At 36.7% G+C, this 21377-nt stretch overlaps 2 protein-coding genes across 3 annotated transcripts; both read left to right on the forward strand.

Annotated features, from left to right (window-relative positions):
- Nucleotides 1-44: 44 nt before the first annotated feature.
- LOC111601110 (integral membrane protein GPR155) lies at nucleotides 45-9558 on the forward strand. 2 transcript variants are annotated; one of them, XM_023317556.2, is made up of 12 exons: nucleotides 45-706; nucleotides 5675-5964; nucleotides 6020-6500; nucleotides 6573-6738; nucleotides 6803-7042; nucleotides 7108-7299; nucleotides 7362-7515; nucleotides 7704-7796; nucleotides 7854-8175; nucleotides 8233-8598; nucleotides 8658-8783; nucleotides 8843-9558. In XM_023317556.2, the coding sequence occupies exons 1-12, from the start codon at nucleotides 522-524 to the stop codon at nucleotides 9042-9044; spliced, it is 2817 nt and encodes a 938-aa protein (XP_023173324.2). In that variant the 5' UTR covers nucleotides 45-521; the 3' UTR covers nucleotides 9045-9558. The 2 variants fall into 2 exon arrangements, with proteins under 2 accessions (XP_023173324.2, XP_023173325.2); XM_023317557.2 differs by having other exon boundaries at nucleotides 7704-7772.
- Nucleotides 9559-14390: 4832 nt separating this feature from the next.
- LOC111601044 (prostaglandin D2 receptor) lies at nucleotides 14391-21278 on the forward strand. Its single transcript, XM_023317458.2, has 5 exons — nucleotides 14391-14771; nucleotides 19644-19863; nucleotides 19928-20120; nucleotides 20190-20548; nucleotides 20725-21278. The coding sequence occupies exons 1-5, from the start codon at nucleotides 14533-14535 to the stop codon at nucleotides 20995-20997; spliced, it is 1284 nt and encodes a 427-aa protein (XP_023173226.2). The 5' UTR covers nucleotides 14391-14532; the 3' UTR covers nucleotides 20998-21278.
- The last annotated feature ends 99 nt before the right edge of the window (nucleotides 21279-21377 follow it).

Here is a 21377-nt window from a genome sequence, read left to right on the forward strand (position 1 = left end):
ATGAGCAAAACGAGTTGGCTGGTTCGTTCAGCGATGTGAGTTGTTTGAGCGAACATATTGCGAGACAATTTTACTATAAAAGCAGATTGCCGCAGCTTCCAGTATTATATTCTGTAAGCGAAGTTTGTGGAGTGTAGGGGATGAAATGAAAAATGCATTGAATATGCGAGAAGTGCAGCAGTCCGATAGATACGTTAATTTTTTGTAACCGCGTAAAAATGAAAGCTGAAAATTGTGCTAATTATATGATATATACTAGATAAACCACAAGAACGCAGTGATTTGCGTTATAAAATAATTGTCTCATATGCTATATATATGTGTGTGTTTGTGTGTGTATTAGTATTGTTGTTAATTCAATTTTGTGAAAATTCAATATTTGCACAGCCCCAGGCGTCGCATAGCGTGCGGGTTCCATTGACGTCACAGCCGCTGCGTCAGTCGGTTCAAGTGACCTGCCACCCCTATTCAACCATGTTGCAAGCTGTTGTAAGCCAGTGAACAAATTTGCCAGCAGCATTATGGATAGCTCCATGTATTATAAAGCATTAAGGGATAGCGTTGCAGAGGCCACAGAGGCTGCTTTGGTCAACAGCGACGTCGACAGCGGCAGCGGCAGCACTGCTACGCCACGCGTCGAGGATGGCGTCTCCATGGACAACTTCTATCCGGCTTTGGTGCAATGTTTTGGCATTATTATATGCGGGTAAGTCGGGCTAATACCAATGACCCACGCACACTTCGCTGACATTTACAAAAAACTGTGCACCTTGAACCTTGACTGACTCTTGCGTGGGTGCTTTGCTTTCCATTCATTAGCAGTAATTGTTGTTGTTTTGTTGTACGTGTTAGTTTGTGCAGTTCAAAATTGTGATCTGGTTTGTCACGCGCTCGTTCAATGACCGGTTCCGAATCATGTATTCCAATTTTTGAATTTCCTTGATTTAACAGCAATAAGAGTGATATTTACAGTATCTTAACTTAGTGTTTTTACTGCTTAAGTAAGTTTGGCTAGGAAAAATTGTATTATTTAAATTAGTTTGTAATGCATTTTTGCTTACATAAATACTCAAAAACTTTAAATTTGTTTGTCATCTAAAAGTTGTGTTTATTTCCACTGTCAATTATTTTGTACTTCTCTTTTAGTTACCGTTAGAAATGTGCTCTAATGCATGGGCTTTCTCTCTTCGATTTTGTTTTCTTTTTTAGATACGCGCTAAAAGCTTTGTATTGTATTTTAAGAGAAGCTCCAAGCTTCATGGACAAACTGCATACAAAATTGGATTAAATTGGCTTGCTTAAACATATATTTAATTCGAAATAAATATATATATCCTTATAAGTGTCTCTATTCACATTCTTTATTATTATTAAAATTCATATTTTCTGTGGGTTTTTTTAAACCTTGCTTTATTTATGCAGCATATTTCCCCTTAGTCATGCAGGTCGTTGGCTTAAGGCATGGGAATATTCCCCTCCCTTGCATAGTTAATACATAAAATGAATCAGCAACTGGAATTGCATATTGATTATTGTTTACAGTGTAAATAAACCTACATTTTTGTATCCTGATTAATTTATAATTATTAGCTAGTTTTTTTTACAAGACTTAAGTGTCACTCGTCTTTATAAAAAGTGGGTCATAAATCGTTTCAAATTTTTTGGAGCACAGAAGCGTGAAGCGTTTCAAATTACTATCAACTATTCAAAAACAATCTAAATTATAGGCTTATGCAAATCAACCGCAATTAAAAAATAGCAACAACAATAGTTTAAATTTCGTGCTATGCCAAAGGCGGCTTCAAAATATTTGCTTTCAATTAGTAAATTACAATAAGCGAAAGTAAAACGTTTAGAGAGTGCGATAAACAAATAAATTGTATATAAGTTAATATTGTTATTTATACATATCTACAGGTATATATATAGACAATTACAATTGACCTTGCAATGTTGGCTGTAAACAAAATCGATCAAAATCGATTGCTGCAATCGTCTAACAATTATACAATCGAAAATCGACTGACAATGCAATTACGTATTGTTCATATACTACTTCTACTACTATATAGCCTATACATGCATACATTTGCTTTAATTATTTGTATGCATACATGTGCAGATACAGTGGTAACCAACTGCATAGTCAATTGAATTATCTCTACTCAGCTGTTCTTGTGTGATTCCAGAAGTTATGTAATAGCATATATATATATATATACTCTTGATTCTAATTAAATGTTGGCTCTTACAGATAAGAAATACTTTGGAAGAGATACACATATTTGCCAGACTGATAATAGAAAGTATGTTTATGTTTTTGTCTTTGTCTTGGCTTTGCTTTCTTATTTAATTTAGCTGATTATTTGTAATGAAATCAAAGCTCTTGTTATCAATAATTGGGAGGAATGCAAATAAAGTAAATATTTGTATATAAATACAAATATATATAAAATTAATAATAAACAATTAATAATTAACAATGACTAATGACTAATGACTAATGACTAATGACTAATGACTAATGACTAATGACTAATGACTAATGACTAATGACTAATGACTAATGACTAATGACTAATGACTAATGACTAATGACTAATGACTAATGACTAATGACTAATGACTAATGACTAATGACTAATGACTAATGACTAATGACTAATGACTAAGGACTAATGACTAATGACTAATGACTAATGACTAATGACTAATGAGTAATGAGTAATGAATAATGAACAATGACAAATGAATAATAATTGATAAATTGAAAGTACTCTTATATGATTATGCTATATATAAAAAAACGTCAATGCGCTCCCACTCTTGTACTCTAGTATTGCCGTCATTTCGTGTGCCCACTGTACTTATGATAATATTTACAATGTAAGTGCGCTAGCTTAGATGCATGCTAAGCTGTTTTAAATGCTGATAGATAGATGATGCACGCGAACGTCTTACGAACAGCAATTCGGTACGTCGTAGCTGCAACTGTTTCAGCAATTAAACAGCAACAACAACAACAATACTAATAGTAAGAAATTCTATTTTATAATATTGACAGATCCAAACGTAACATAAATTTATATTTGAGCTTTAATTGCTTTAGTTTAAATAACAGTCATATAATTATGCAATGTTAACTAATTGTTCAGCTTACGATCTCAGCTAATAAATATATATCTATGTGAATTAATGAATAATAATAGTTTTTAAGTGAGGCTGCCATGGAAATACCTGAAGCACTTAAAAGGGGAAATATTTTGTCTAGTTCGCAGAGCCAAAGTTATCATCTGAACAGCTGCTGTAGGTTCAACTAAAGTAGAGCAAGAATGCTAAATGACCCATTTCTGGCTCAGATAGTTTCTCCATTAGTCAGCTTATTTTTTATCTAGAAACGAGCCATGTGACTTGCCCACAGATCACATGCTCTTCTTCAAAAATTGAGTTCAGTTTTATTTGCTGTAAACTAAAGATTATTGCAAATAAGCGAAGCTCTAATGAACTTTTGATCCCCAACTTTTCAGCTCTAGAGCGCATTTGAAATTCGACTTGCAAACACAATTTAATGTATGTTTGTTCGGCCAATAAACGAACAACACAATGACAAACAACAGCAAACAATAAGAACAATGACAAACAACAACAAACAACGCACAACTGTTATGAGAAAAGTTCTTCCAAAACATGAAAAACTTCTGATGGAACGAACATAGCATCTATAAATTGGAACAGAAAGTAATTTAATTTCAGATGATGTTTATTTTAGCAAATAATATGACATTAAGTTACAAGCTCTAGATACCCATTGTTAATTGGTTGAATAGGGTATATTGGTTAGTTTAATATTAGATACCTTTCAATGTCTAAGATACCTTCTGAACTTAATGATTGCCCCGTATATATTATATATATTATAGTAAACTGGAAATTGAAGAATATCTAAAAGAGATTATGGAAAATTATATGTGTAGGCATATAAGGTAACCCCCTAAAAAATCGGAATATATTATATATTTATTTTTGTATAAACTAAAAAATATTCATTAAATTTCCTAAAATATGGAAGTTTATACAAAAATATATAATATATATTTAGATTTTTTTTTAGAGCGTTACCTTATATGCCTACATATAATATATATATTTTACAAATAGAAAAGAAATTGCGAGCTGTACATTCAAGGGAGGCTCTACTGTATAGGCTTACCAATTTATTCTTAAGCCGACCTTCACGTACACAATTTCTACAGCACTTCTTGTTTCAGAACAGCTGTGTTTATTGTACAACATTATAGCTTGCCTTAAAGTGCTTATATTATATTATATTATATATATATAAGATACGAAATAGTAAAAAAAAATATTTATGCAACTGTCGCTGTTAATTTTAACAAATTGATTAACAGTAAATGTCGTTTTGTTTACTCATTTCTTTGCTGATTACAGCGCAGAAAGTTCTGTCTTCCAGCACAGGTGAGACAGGTAAAAGGCGCAGATACATATGTATATATAAATCAAGCAGACAACAAGGGAAACATTCCAAGCTGTTATAAATCGCAATCACGCACTAAGCAAACATTTGTTATTGTTGTTGAGGTCAGCGAAGTAGCTCAGGTTTTAAATTTTATTTATTTATTTTTGTTGTCTGGGGAAGTACTCCAGTTTTATATGCCTTTATATATATATTATATATAATATGGGATTTCTTTTGGGCGGAACAAATCGAATGCAACATTCACAAGATTTTGAAATGCAAAACTGGTCTTTAGGCTTTTTGTTTTATTATTATTTTTAATTGTGTTGACTCTGTTGCATGTTAGCTTGCTTATATATGTAAATGTTTGCGAGTTCCGTATAAATATATATGTTTATATATTTAACGGCACGCATATTTCGTATTGCTAAAGAGGTGTGGCCTAATCTAAGCTTTAACTTCTTTCTCTGTTTTCCACTCTACATATGTATCCACATACAAATATATTGAGTATAGGCATAGCATACTACTCTTCTCTTCTCTACTCTACTCGACTCTGCTCTATTCTACTCTACTCTACTCGAGTCTACTCTACTCTACTAATTGTTGATCGACTGCATGTTAAATGATCTAGTCTAGGCGATCCAGTCTATCTGCGCTTCTCTGCCTCTTCGTATGATCGCAGCGTTGTCGTAAACCACAAAAGATACTTGAAATTGGAGATATATATTCTTGTAACCGATCTACTTAGCATCGATAAATATCGATAATATTGACTTGGTTTTTAAGCTTAATATGAATATCAAAATGCTAGAAATATCAAATTTGATTTGTAGGCTATGAAAATACTTAGTTGGAATACTTTGGTTGTCTCCTCAATTAAAATGAATTTCACAATATCAAGAATCAACTGAGCCTACGTAATTTATTTTTGATTAAGGCTATGCATCTAGAGCCTAAACTATTAGAAATCTAGTTGCGCTTAGCACAAAAATATGGAAAAATGTGTGGAGAGGAAACCTGAAATGATAACAGCTGCGACAGGGTATTAGCTAGTCAGGCACGGCCAACTTGTCAGACTGCCATACTTGTCTACTCCACATCCACATAATCTATCCTATATCTATCATATCTCAAAATCTTTATATATGAATACACATCATCACTGATAATCTCTTGTTTCCTTTCTCTTTGCAGCTATATAGCTGGACGCTTTAAGATCATCAGCAATGCGGAAACTAAGGGATTGGCCACATTTGTGGGCACCTTTGCGTTGCCTTCGCTCATCTTTCTCTCACTCGTCGAGCTCAATTGGAGAGCTGTGAATTGGACCTTTCTGCTGGCCATGCTTATATCGAAGGCGATTGTCTTCTTCGCCGTGTTGGTCATTTGTTTGCTGGTGGCGCGACCTTTGAACTATGCGCGTGCCGGTCTAATGGCCATATTTTGCACGCAGAGCAACGATTTCGCCATTGGATATCCCATAGGTAAGCCATAGGTAGCGCTCAAGTAGTGCCAGTCCTAATCTCTGCTTGCTTTTAGTCATGGCCCTCTATAAGGATGTGCATCCGGAATACGCTTCGTATTTGTACCTCATGGCGCCCATTTCGCTAGCCATTCTCAATCCAATTGGCTTGGTCCTCTTGGAGATTAGCAAGATTATTAAGAGCAAGGAGGAGGTTAATCGGAATCCGCCCCTCTGCCCGGAAACCTGTCCCGCTGAGCAGCTAAGCAAGCAGCGTCGTTGCCTGGGCGAGCATACGATACTCGTATGGAATACCATCAAGTCATTGTTCTTCAATCCTTTGCTGCTGATGACATTGCTGGGCGTGGCAGCCGGTTTCCTCTTTCCCCGAGGGCTGCCCGAAATGGTGGCTAGCGTCTTGCGGGTGTTCGGACAGAGCTTCTCGGCCACGGCCTTGTTTTTGCTGGGTCTCAAGATTGTGGGCGGCGGCAGCGGAACGGAACGCAAAACGATGGGCATGGGTCTGCTACTGCCCAGCGTGCTTATTCTGGTCAAGATGTAAGGCAATAGAGAGAAAGTTGAGCAGTTGGCTCAAACCTGCTAATCACTTTGTTAACTTCCTTTCCTTAGTCTGGTGCTGCCTTTGGTCTGTCGTCAAACTGTGAACATTATTCAAGCGGGCGAGAACTTCAATGATACCACAGAGCTGAGCACCTTCGGCTTTCTCTATGGCACCTTTCCTGCGGCGCCTGGCGCCTTTGTTATTGCCACCCAATACAATGTGGAAGTGGAACTGGTTAGACTCTACAATCATATGCCCCTAGGCATTTATCTAATGGACATTTATGTATCTTTTATAGATCGCTCGCAGCATGGTCTTGTGCACGTTTATCTCAGCGCCGCTTATGTTTATTTCTGCCAAGATGATATCGTTGACAAATTTAAAGCCTCTGGACTATCTGCATGAGCTGGATGCCTTCTCCTTTGACATCAGCGTTGCAGGCGCTGCTGCCTGTTGCTGGATGCTGGCGCTGTTGATAGTGACGAAACGTTTCAAGCGCATGCCGCAGCGCATAACAGCTTGCCTAGTGCTCTCACAGGTGCAGAATTGGCTAAGCTTTAAAACTCTTTTGTATGTTTACCAACTTTGTTTTGCTTTTATCAGCTAATGTGCTGCATTGGCGTCATACTCTGGTCGAAGCTGGATCATGTGGAACGCTGGCCTTTATACCTGCAGTTCTTTTTGTTCAATATAGGCACGTATAGCTCGCGCTTGTGGACAGCTATATTGGCCATAACGCTGCTCTTTCTGCAATGTCGCAGTCTCTGCTTCGTGCTCAAGCTGTGGCCCTATATGGTAAGCCCTTTGAATATAACTTAACTGCGCTCTCGCTCATTGACTTCTCTATGTCTGCACAGCTCATCTTTGCCTGGGGCGTGCCAGCACTCATCTCTGGTCTGCTAATTGCCTTCGACTCCAAGTCCATGCCTAGTGAGAAACAGAATCCCAGCTTTCAATATGGCAATGCACAGGCAGCAATTGCAGTCTTTCTGCTCGTCATGTGCTTTATAGGTGTGTAACAACTTCATCGACTTCTTCTCAATTGGAAAATGATGAGAAATATTAACAAATTTGACGCGTTATGACAGCTTGTCAAGCAAGCTTACAATGATGCATATAAAGTTTTCAATCTGAATCAAGAACTTGAAGTAAACAAGTTATTTTCGTAGCCATAACTCTAATCGTATTTACTTTTACAGTTACTGTGGGCTGCCTCGTGTTGCATCAACGTTATAAGAAGCGCTACGAAAAGTACATGACCTATTCGCGTGAGTTATCCAATCCGGATTCGGGTATGCTTTTGCTATTTCAATAAGTTACAGAGACTTAATTATCTTCAACCTCTACAGCATCAGATTTGCATTCAACTGTATCAACAGCCAATTTGCTGGCCAATGCCGATCCTTCGCCTCTGAGGCAGAGCTTGCGCACAACCTCGTATTCCTCCTCGTCCGATGATGATGAAATGATCACCACCACTGTGGTGCCCGAAACCATGGCCAATGGTGGCTGCGGCTCAGGCAATGGCAATTGCTGCTCGTCCTCGACGGCGACGACGCCCACAACCACATCCACGGTGGTCATGGATATAGAGGATCTGCTAAATCGCAGCAGACACCGCAACGTGATGAAGGATTTGGATAAGATCGATAGTGCTCCGGCAGCAGAAGCGTAGGCATAGGGTTACTCTGTGTAAGAGTTGATAATTAACCAGTTCTCTTATTGCAGCCATATGTGCAGCAGCGCTTACAACTGCGGTCCAAGCACCTCGCGTCAGAGCTGTCAGAATATCATAGAACGTTATGAGGAGCAGACGCGCAGTGGTCTGGAGCCGTTGGAGCATACGAGCGATTGCGATGAGCATCAGACACTGAAGCATACTATTCTGTTGATCATATTACTGTGCTCCATGTTTGTCGGTCTGGCTGTGTCCATTTGGACGCTGGTCATGGAGGGGATGTCGGGCATCTATTTGGAGCTAAGTTTTCTTGATGCGTTCCTCAACTTTGGCCAAGGTTTGATTGTGCTGGCTGTGTTTATAAGCGATACAGGCGAGCTGCTAATGCCGCTGATCAAGTTCTGGCGTAAACTATGGTTAGTATTCCGTTAAAAATTAAATCAGGATTGATTTTATTGCTGTTATCCCATTTTAGGTATGGCGCCAATGTCGTCAGTCTACCTCACTGGTCAAATGTACGGCCGGAGACGAAACAAATCTGCGAACAATTTCGCAATCATCACTTGGAGAACTGCAAAAAGGATATTGCCAAGGATAGAAGGTGAGTTTTTAGTTTTGTTTCTTGTTTATGCTTATACAATTTCTGCTACTTCCCAATAGGTGGCGCATCCGTGTCTACCGCAAAGTTTTCTATGGCAGCGAATTTGTTAGCTGGCTCATTGAGGTGGGCCTGTCCAAGGATCGCATGGAGGCTGTGCATTATGCACGACATCTTGTCGACGGTCGTGTACTGCGACACATCAACAATGTTTATCACTTCGAGGATAAACAATTGCTTTACAACTTCTGCAGTCGCATCTAGGCGACAATAAGAAGACAAAAAAAATGCAACGACGCCAAATGTTAAGTTCGTTTCTGTTATGATTTAATGAGAATCGTGTAATTTGTGTGCTGTGATTGTACGCTAGCGGGTAAGCACAACACATCCAGGCACACACACATGCACACCACTATAGACAGCCATCGATTAGTGTGTGTGTGTGTGCGTGTGTGTGGGTGTTCGTATGTGCCTTTGCATAGGGAATTTGTTTATTGTCTATTTATACAAACTATAAATATGCTTTGACACATTTGCTTACACAATAAGTAGTTAGTTAGTTAGTTAGTTTAAGAGCTAATGTTCAAGCTATAGTGCAATAATTTAGAACATATTCTTTATATATACATATATACAATTAATCAAATTTGCAAATCTAACGAAGCTTCTGTCACAAGCAACTGTGCATAAAACGTGTGTGAACGCCTATATCGATAATTATAACTAAATGCAAATGCCTATATCCTATCTTGTATGTTAAATACATACGTATCAATAAATTGAAATATATATATATATATATATATGAACTATATATACAACTCGAAAACAAATTACAAATGCATTTGTGTCGCATTCGTTTTTAAAATTCTTTCGATTTCAGCTTCGGTTTTATTTAAGTCATTTACATTTTACCTATATATATACTATATATATATGTAGATACACAGTTGTTTATCTATAGTTATATCAACATCTTGTGGGCTCTATAATTTTAATTTTATTTTGTTGTTTTTGGTTTATTCGCTTTTGGCTGTGCACGCGTTGAACAATTGGCGCGCTGCGTGTTTGTAATTCCAATTGGGTTTAATTCCGGCCCGTTTTAATGGAACGAGCGCTACGTTTTGGGAGGCTCTATTGATAAAATGTTAATTGTGAAGCGGGAGAGATAGAGAGAGAGAAACGACTTATCGAGCCATTAAAATGCCGCTGATGATGTCTCAATGTTTTGATATTTAAAACTTGGTAATGTTTTTTCTTCTTCTTGCTGGCTGTTTCTTTGTTTTATATTATTTGTTTTTTTTTTTTTAATTTTGGCTGTACGCCTTTTTTAAGTTGCCAATACAATAAAAATTCTTATTTGTTTGTTATGCTAAATAGTTGCCTGCAAATATGCGAACCACTGTGCGGCTGGGCGACTGTGTCCAATTGTTGGCGCAGCTTCCGTTTGCATGGACTGCACTTCGTATGCAATTCACGTCACAGTATGCACTCGGCATAAACAACTGCAGCCACCCAGCCAGCCAGCAAGCTGTAAGAGCTTGATGCATGACCGAGCAGCGTCCACTTCCAAGTTTCCTCAAGCTTGCCGAGCTGCACAATTTTTGGAACAGCGTCAGCATCTAACTGGAAAATGTCGGTCGAGCAGACTCTGTAGATACAGATGTATATAGGTATATATAACTACACATGTACACGTGTCTCGTTCAGTTTTCCCGCAAAGCTCATGCAATTGGGACTACCCCAAAATGCTCAAGCGAGAGTCTTATCAGCTGTTAAGATTGCAAGCTCATAAAACCTAATGACAACTCAAAGTAAATAAGATAAGTCTAAAAAAAAATGTGAAATAAAATAAAAATTGCACCGACCTTGACATTTAGTTCAGGCATTAAAGCGTATAAGTGGGCACATATATTTTGGATTCTATTACGGAACGACTCATGAAACAGAAATCAAATCAAAATATTTCTCACATAGTAAATTCGTGGAAAATGTTACTGAACAAAATATTGAACTAATCATCAATTATTAATTATATTTAAACTTGATAGGGTTGATTTCATATTTTGCTTTAGCTTTGCTTTGTAAAGCGCTGCTAATACGATTTATATGCAACATTTTTGAAGCGATTCCATTTGGTCGATGACTATAAAGAATCGAAATTTTACAGTACAGAAGGGAGTCATTACTTAGATATGAAGTAATTTATTAAAAATGCCTTTTGCTTCAATCAAACAAATCATAATGAAACAATTCTTGTAGAAAAAAAATTGATTGAAGGTTGCTACATTCTATATATATACTCTCAATGGCTTTAAGGCTTAATGTGTTGATAAGTGATAATAGAAAAGGAAGTCAGATAGTATAGAAATCGTGAAAATATATAGAAAAGAAAAAGATAAAGAAAATTAGAAAAACATGTTGAAAATTGTTAATAAAAACAGAATAAATTAATATAAATTTGTATTTTTTTTTTTAATTAAAAAAAAATTTAAATAAATGTAGAATATTTTTGTATATATCTCTGTGAGAAACATTACCCCATATGCCTACAAATAGAAGTATATTAAATATTCAACTTGGCGCTCTACTAAAATATTTGCAGTCGGGAGTCAGTTGAAGGAATGTGGAGCAATATCTTGTTTGCAGACCAAATATAATTGTGCAAGCAACTTAAATGGGGTTTGCCAGTGAGTCAGGAGATTTAGAAAGTCAATACGGAATATGTGGGTAAATAATATAAATGATATCAGTGCTACGTCTATAGAGTGTTTCGCTTGTGGTACTTGACTATATATAGGTACGTATTACTATTTGTGATATGCTTGAACAAAAAGGGATTAGAGCGCTTAGAGGCTGCATTCTCAATTTCGCATGACAAAAGTGCTTGTCAAATATGACATGTAGATATTGGCAACCAGACGAGAATGAAGTGCGTGGGTTGGCTCGACTAGTACTGCACTATTAATCAGTTATTTTAGGGTGCTAAGCTAATAAATGAAAAGGTCTGGCAAATAATACGTTATTATTTATGAATTTCATTCCGCGAACTGGCAAAGCCACAGCCACAGCCACGAGCAGAGGCAAAGAGTCACAGGTCAGTCAACTGCTGTCAAAAAGAGAAGAGATATTTATACATATACAAAGTATATAGTATATATAAATGAAATTTTTATGTGCCCTCAAAAGGCAAGCGAAGAAATATGAGGCCGCCGCTATAAGCTTTCAATTAACAGATAGCCAACAGGATATCAAGGGATAGACGAATTCACTGGAATATATTAGGCCAAAACTTTCTCTGGGCCCCAAGTCAAAGTTTGTGTTTGCCTTTTTTGCTATTCACTATCTGTGTGTATGGGTGCGCATGTGTGTGGGTGTGTGTGTTTTGGGCAAATTAGCTAAAAATAGTCACGGCATGACGTCCTTCATGCTGCAGGACAGCCTCTTAATAGGGACCAGCATCTGACGTTCTTTGAATTTATTATCAACAAGCTCGCTGAATGTGAAGCATATTGTGGGGCCACAATTGATTGCGAGTGTACATGTGTGTGTGTGCGTTAGGCTCGCAATTAAATTATACACACATTGCGCATACGCCGCATTGTCAACAAATTGAAGCCGCTCGCTGCAGACTTCGCTGCTGTCGACGCTGCTCGCGTCGTCATCGACGTCGACTGCGGCGTCGTGTTGCTCACTTCCGCTTCGCTTTACGGCTAATATAGCATTTAGAATGCATTTCGTATGCGCCTCTTTGATCTTAACTCATGCATTTCGCAAACATTGTGTATGTGTGTGGGTGTGTACATTGATTGTTTGCAATAGTTATTTATTTCATAATTGCATTCTTGAATGCGCCGAAAAAAACAATTTGCAAATCAAAAGCCGCGCGCACGATTCATCAAAAAATTTCAATAAATACAAAATATTTTAATTGTTCAACTCTTTGCGAAAACAAATAATAGTTGTTAAGCAGCAACGAAAATCATTAAACGAACTACAAATGCACTATTAATAAATATATAATATATAATAAATTAATAAATTTACTATTTTCTTTTTAGCCAGCAATTTCCACTCGTATTTGCCAAAGCTTCAAATATAAATAGTTATATTTTCTTCTTCTTCTTTCCTATAGTTATTGCACTTATGGCTGACATTCCTTGACGTTTTAGTACTCGTTCATGAAGCGAAAGGGGTATATTAATTTTGGTCTGCACTCCTAGCTTTGCCAAATTTTGTTGTTTAGTGTTCATCAGGATCACTGTTGGCCTCATTCACAATTATATCTATAAGTAAGATAATATTGATATATAAATGAAACTGTCAAATTTGATAAATATATGGAAAATACTGATATTATAAACTTAACTATTTTCCAAGCCAATTGTTTATATTTATAAAGGTTAATTCGATTATCACCAAGTTTTTTTCAATAAAATGTGTAAGGAATATTCCAGATTCGAATGCAGCACGTCCTATGCCCCTTTGGCATAAGTTAGTCTGATTATATCACTGGTTCATGAAACGTTTAGCCAGCAAACACAATACACAGCTGGGTATAGGGCTAACATGGTCTATATGTTTATATGTCTAGTTGATTAGGTAGAAAGATTTATAATAGTTCACTCACATATTTATATCAGATTGTGCATGGGAGTGACAGCAGCTGCGATGATGTTAACACTTAGATATGGCTCAATTTGTATGCATAGAGTATTCCTATACTAGCTAAAGTCGAATAAGATATATACTTAGATATATAAATATATATATATATGAATAATATATACTATATGCTAAATAGTTTAAGAATATAGAAGTCTACGATTTTGAAACGACGAATTTTTTTTACGCTTATAATAAATGTATAAAGGTTCCAAATTAGCCTAACAAAATAAAAAATATTTGATTTAATAGAAATATATGTATATATAAATAATTAATGATTATATACATTACTAATTTATACATATTTATATTTATACATATAAAGTTTGAGCTATATAGCTACCCTGCATGACCCAGTGTAGAAACTCATGTGATAGAGCATAGTAAACAACCAAAGGTATTGCGGCCGCACTCGCTGCTGCTAATATTGTCGCAGTCAACGCCACTGATGATGCCGGCGTTGACGCCGGCGTTGACGTTCGGCTTTTGGCACGAGCGGCGCATGTTAAATGGGGTGGGCCACCAAGGTGCCGAGCAGCCACGAAGACGACATCGTGCGCGTCGTGTGCCAACTGTTGAACGTTGCCTGGTTGGGCTAAGGAGCTGTTGCTGCTGCCGGTGCTTTCACACGCACCAAGAGAATAGAGCAGAGGCAGTGCCAGTAGCAGCGACACCGACAGCGACAGCGACAGCGACTGCGGCAGAGCAGTCAGCGTTGTAGTCGTTGTCGTTAGCTGAGCTATCGGCTCGTTATTCTTAATCGACGGCTCGCTGCAGACGGTGCAAACAACGCACGGCAAAACTTAACGAAGAGAATCGCGCGTGCGTAACAGGCTAAACAGAGACATAAATACACATAAACATACTTATATATATATATATGTATATATATATATTATACTTATATATATATATGTGCTTATGGCTAATGTCGAAAAACAGCAATTGCTAAACAGCCTAATGATAAATTAAGTGCACAAGTGGCTGCTGATCGCAAAACTAGTTTACAGCTTGCAGCACTTGCAACACACAAAAAATTTTCAACAAACATTCGGAAAAATATCATCAAATAAGAAACGCCGCCATGTCCGTAGCCAGTGGGGCTGACAATGCCACTGTGGGGCAGCTGCTGCAGTTGGCCAATGAGCTGACCACGAATCGATCGGCAGCTTTAACGGCCACAGCCGCTTTGTACAACAATCGAAGACGTCTAATATTCAGTTTGATTGTCATGGGGCTCGGTGTGATTGGCAATTTTCTGGCATTGATTATTTTGGCGCGCAAAAAGCATAACAAGAACAGCAAATACACCTTCATGTTGCGGTAAGTCGAATTTGTGCATATATCAACACCAATACAGAGTCTGGTAATAGTTGTCAGCTGCGCACAGTTTGTGAACTCCGAGTTCACGGCAGTTGAGGTTTGTTCAACTTGCGGGTCCAAATTTGCATAAAAAGTCGAGCGTACGAAAAGCTTAGCTACCCCAACAAATACCAATCGGTAAAAGCTAAACCAGAGAAACATATGCGAGTCTCGCATATCTCTTCAAATTTGTTGAATAAATGCAAAAAATATGTGGAGAACATATGCTTGGATAGAATTTCATTGAATATTTGAGCAGTCGAAAGAGTGAATGTATTTCTTGTTATATTTTCTATAAGTGAAAAATATATGCAAAATAGTTTTAATGGCCATGAATAAAAGTGGATTTAAATTGGCTTTTAACACGTCGTATACATAATATTTTTGCAATAACTTCAAATATTCATAACAGATCGTTAGATTTGTTGAGCTGAGATACTTAAATTTGAGGTGCTTAAATTAAATTTGTATTTTAATTATAGAAATATAAAATAAAGTATTTTTATGGTTTCCCGAGTTAAATTTGCATTTTAGTGCAAATTTTTTTAGTTTTTGTGCGTTTGTATCTGGGTTTTGTTGATAAGTAATAATCAACTAATACTTGACCTTGAGCCTAAGCTAAATATATAAATATATATATATATAAAAAAATAAAAACCGTTTCTCTATCGTAGAGCTCATGCATTATCTTCATCTCTTACCATATTTTACTTTACTTTATTATAATTTTATAACAAATTTATATTCATCAAATAGAGCGAGCTGGCTTGGCAATCACAAAATCTCAAATAAAGAGAAGAAAACAATTTCAGATCGAAGCCATTGACAAATAGATTTATTTATATTATTATTACAAATATATTATTATTTTTAGAAAAGCATTAATTTGTACTATTTTTGTCACAGCCAATACTTACAAGCTAATGAACCATTTCTTTTATGCTTCTGTTGATTCTGGCCTTTGGCCAAATATTTTGTATTTTTTTACATTATTTTAGTTGATGTAAAATAGTTAAAAGTTATTCTAAATATTATGTCTTTCTGTTACTTTTAGTTTATAGCAATTGTCGTTATATCAAAAATATTCAATCATATATCTGATATATGCATCTATAAAATATATTGTGAAATTTTATCCCAAAAACTTCATATTCTTTTAAAATACATTTATATAAATATTTCAATTGATATTTATAGATCCTCCAAGGTATTTAATCATAGACACGTAAGAAAAGATATTGCATGAAAAACTAAGAAATATTTATATAAAAAAATGCATAAAACAATTATTAATCATACTCATTTAATGTATAAATAGTTATTTTACTACTCGTATTTTATTATAAAAATTTAAATTTTTGGTTCAGAATTAATTTTTCACTATTCATTTTACAGCACATAAAAACACAATAGAAATTCTTCTCCCATATATATATATAAATATATACTTAAGTTTTTTTAATAATATTTAACAATCAGAAAACGTACTTAGATATTGCCCCGTTAACAACTCAATTAAATTTCGCTTAAGGAAAATACCCACATTTTATGGTCAGGCCATAAAATTTTACTTCCCCAAATAATTATTCGACTATAAAATACAGCAAATAAATTGATGAATATACAAAAACAAAGTTCTTCAATGAATAGAACAAAATGTAAAATGCTGCTTAATCAAATACCATAAATATGTATAACTACCCTCGTAATTCAATTATCATGCGCGCGGACTCAACTTTGATTTACTTTTATCACATTTGAAATTTTCTCAGCCAAATTGTGAAACGCATTTGAGTTCATTATTCATCTGGCTTAGCTGGCATCACTTTTCACAGTTTTCAGTCAACATAATTTGTCCACGGCAAATCCTTCAAGTGCTTGGCTAAGCAATTTGAGCTTATAATGGGGGAAAAACAACGAAACAACCGAAAATGTCCTTGCAAAGGACTTGCGCGTGTGCTCGCTCAAGGGACAAAATGGCAAAAGCTTTGATCTACGATTTGATTTTGATTGATGAAAATGTGTGCTTTCATTGGCACTTGATGTAAGGCTAATGTATGTTTGTATATATATATATATACTGACATATTTAGCAGCCCTTGAAAGTTTGTGCTTTCATGCGGGCCCTAAAAATACGTGCATAAATTATAATGTCTATATAGAAGTATATGTACAAATCCATATATATATATGTATATATATATAGTAGATACACTTCCGCTATGCGATTGCAATGATTTGCTTATTTTTCAATTTAATACACGCTCACATAGTGAAAAGCGAGCATATTGATTGGCCAAACTAGAGACTTGAAATTAGATATATCTCAATTTTAACACCTTAACAGAACAGACAGCACACGTAAATATATGGCAAATGGGGCAATTACTATATTTTTATAATATAAAATCTATGATTTATGGCGCTGTTAAAGCTGAAAACTAGAAATTGTAAATAGTATGTATATCCATGTATGGCAAATGTCAGTTAGAAATTAGATAGGTTTCTCTGTAGATATATAAATATAAATTTTATTTCTATGTTCTATATTTTCTATATGTTCTATACTTTATGTTCTTTTTCAATCCGAAAGCGAGCATTACGCAGTCGTCTATGCCCGCCACTTATTTTTGTTTAGTTTGAATTTTGTTGCCCTAGCAAAAATTTGCTCAAACATTTTCCAGTGCAATTACAACTCGCAAATGTAAAAGTTTTGTATACACCATAAATCGCCAGTGTAATTACAAATTGTGACTATATAGACATATATATATCCAGATCTATATCTTTATCGATATATATACACATAGTATGTTTGTCTGGCTCTATGCGTTCGTCCAGTCAATGTTTAGTTCAACAATAATTACATTTCGGCGTCTCTCTCTCTCTCTTTATATATATACATATAGCTTGGTATTTCTATATGTGTATAGTCGATTTTCGATTTTCGATTTTCTTCGGACTGGCGAGAGTTGAAATCAATTATTTGTAACTAAGACAAATGATTTTCTTATGCGGCACGACGAGTGACAATTTTTAATGCTTCTGTAAGAAAAAAATAAAAAAACACAAAAATCTAGTTTTGCAACGACAAACAGAGAACTTGTTGTCTTCTATCTGAAAGTAAACAAGGGATTGGCCCCAGCGGATCACAACTAATATTAAATGTTCTACGGCAAATTTGTAATAGGCTTTATAGATGAGAACTATCATATATATATATTCGAAACTCTTGTAGAAATTGCAGATCATCCACAAATTTTGGAACATCAAAAATTATTTTATAAAAAATATTAACAAAAACAAAATATATACATATATGTATATATTTTATTTTATTTTATTTATATTTATAATTTTGTTATTATTAAAAGTATTTAATTATTTTTTTGTTATTTTTTTATTAAATCATTTATTAAAGAAGTGGAAATTCAATTTTGATAGAGTGCGAAATTGTTTAATAATTAGCCAAACTAATGAATACACTTAATAATTACAGCGCACAGAATTTGCAAGTATTGAAGCTTATTTATAATTATATGATGCTAGAATAGAAATTAAATTTGATCACATGACTAGCGATAACCTTAACAGATGTTCGGTTTAACATATACTCTGTATAGAGAAATGATATAGGTAACACCATGGCTACTCCACTCTGTGTATAAACTACTTAAAAACCCCACGACATTCCAAACACACATACTTCAATTTATTAACACTTCAGATAAACTACATTTATGGCCATATAAGAATCCAACTTCAATTTATGATTAGGGTTTGCACTTGTACTTCGAGGGAAACACAAATTGGATAGTCATAGACATAAGGCATTAAACGGCCTTCAACTTTTCCCTTATAGAAGTATATATACAGAATATATATGCGTATATATCTAGGTAAATGCATATGTGCAGACATTCGTTAATCGGATTCATGCGATAGCAAACCGCACAAGTTAGCCGCATGTATTTTACTGGACAGATGTTAAGCAATCAAGGCATGAATCAATTAATTAAGGTGCCGGAAGTTTCACCTATATATAGTATATAGATAGAGCGCGTATTATCAACTTGCGCCTGGTCAGTTAGTACGATTTGTCACAATTTGTTTGGCCAATCGATAAGGCATTATAGATGTGACATCATTAAGCACACTTATTGTACAGAAAACTTTAATTGCGCTATTTACGAGCGGGCGCAACAGGCAATAACTTATAGACCCTGTAGCTCCATAGAACCCAAAGCCCGAAATGGCCTATACTGCGGCACGCACTCGAGCTCACAGCTGAGCACGTCCCAGTCAGTTAAACCTCTAGAAAAAGGGACTTCAAGTCGTCTCAAACTGTGCCAATTTATGGACCCATTCTGTTGTGTCGTGCTAATCCCACATCCTTTATTATGCTCGCTCACAAAAGTGAGAGAGAGTATATTGGCTATTAGAGACTTGCACGCGTGCAGCCTCCTCTGTTGAGGTGTTGAAGTTGTGCCTATAGAGGGCGTGGCATTACTTGATTTTTCACTGTGAAAGTTAATCCTTAAGGCTTGACTATAGTTATGTTTGTTAAATCAAGTTTTGGGGCGTGGCAACGTGAAAAACACCCACTTAAATGGATGCTTTATGGATGGCCCTATAAATTATATACTTACGTCCATTGAAGGCGTGGTAGAGCTGTATCCCTTACTCTTTCGGAGCTACGTATACTCAGCTGTGCTCACTGTAGACCAACTCTATAAATAGCCAAATTATATGGCATAGTTGAGCTTTTCCGTCAACCATGAACGAGTATTGCGCAGTCGTGTTCACTCACACATGTTATTATTTCCATTCCAGCTGCCTGGCCACAAATGACTTGGTTGGTCTGCTGGGCATGTTGACCGCTGCGCTTTTGAAGTACAATTTCTTTGAGGAGGAGGAGGTGCCGTTCTTTGTGCGACTGGACTGCGTGGGTCATGTGGTGTGGCGATTCTTTGGCGTCAGCTCTGGCTGTATAGCGGCCGTAATGGCCGCCGAGAGATGTATGGCGCTGGCACGGCCCTTCATCTATCACAAGGTAAGCGGAAATGGCGATTCGTTAGCTATTCGCTGGCATCACAATTGAAATCTGTTGGCTGTAGCACATCACCTACGAGCTGATTCAGAAGAGCGTCAACAGCATCTTGTTGGTGGCTGTTGTAGTTACCTTTCTGCCCTTTGTTGGCTTTGGCGCCTACATAAACGAAACGAATCCGGAGAAATTGAAATGTATTCGCTATCGAGACGCTCCAGGCACCTGGAACAAGGCCTATTCCATATTCTTTATGGTGTTTGGTAAGAGTCCCTCTCTCACCCGCTCCCTCTCACTTCAGCGTAAATTACATTGTTAATCCCCAACTGCAGGCAGTTTACTCTGCGTGGTTATTGTCGCCTGTAATCTGTTTGTGGCCCGTGTGCTGTGGGTTATTGGACGGAGTCGCACCACCAAGCGGCATATGCAATACAATCTGGTTAATCGCGAGAAGAGCGTGCGCAGCATCGATGCCGAGAGCAGCAGCGGCACCACACTCTATCAGGCTCAACCGTACAGCACCAGCACCAGCAGCAGTCACCAATACAACCACAATATGCCACCACCACGACAGTTCCATCATAGCAACAGCGTCACCATGACCGCCGAGACCTCACCCGATGAGATCAAGTTTGCGAAGCTTATGGCATTCCTTAGCATCTCCTTTGTCATCTGCTGGATGCCACAGATGGTAAGCAATGAATTACACTACAACACAAAATTTGAGTGAGGTAAACTTAAAAGTTTAAAGAGTGTAAATCCTGCTAGCAAATCTTTGTTATCAGTCATTAAACTCTTAAGCCTGATAATGATACCCGAGTTTTGTTGCACAGTGTTACACACATGGTTAATGCTTTGCCTTTACAGATTGCCATTCCATTGGCCATTAGGCAGGATCGTGTGCCCAAATCGCATCCGTTCTTTATCATAGCCGATGTCCTGATGGCCTTGCACTTCACTCTCGACCCGTACATCTATGTGCTTAGCCGCACCAAGAGCATCAATTGGTCTCTGCTCGGCTGCATCAAACGCTGGCGTTGCGGCTGGCGCGGCGGGCGGCTGCAGCGCTCGCAGAGCGATCAGAGTCGCATTCGCACCACCACAACGGAGCAGAATACCCTGGATTGCAATTTCAATTAAGTCGTGCAGGCCATGTCTGCCATACCCTAAGTACTTGTTAGTCTAGCGTGTGTGACCCTCTTTGGCAAAGGAGTATCTCAATGCTGGGACACATTCCTTCAGCGCGCGTCAGCTGAAGGAGCTGCCTGTCTCATTTAGTCTTAAGCTATCAATAATAAATCCCATTACCATATCAGGGCTGCAACACATATACTCTATTCCCGTATGCTAAGTGAACAACCATTCTACTCTTCACATACTCTTATAATCTATTAACTATACTTGTATAGTTGTAAGATCCTTAGCGCTTACGATACGATATCAATATCTCTATATCTATTAAATATCTCTCTAGTTATATAGGCTATTTATTTCAAAGTGGAAAATGAATCTGTTTCGCA

Source organism: Drosophila hydei, unplaced genomic scaffold (assembly GCF_003285905.1).
Source record: "Drosophila hydei strain 15085-1641.00,03,60 unplaced genomic scaffold, DhydRS2 tig00008135-arrow-pilon, whole genome shotgun sequence".
NCBI classification, from domain to species: Eukaryota; Metazoa; Arthropoda; class Insecta; order Diptera; family Drosophilidae; genus Drosophila; species Drosophila hydei.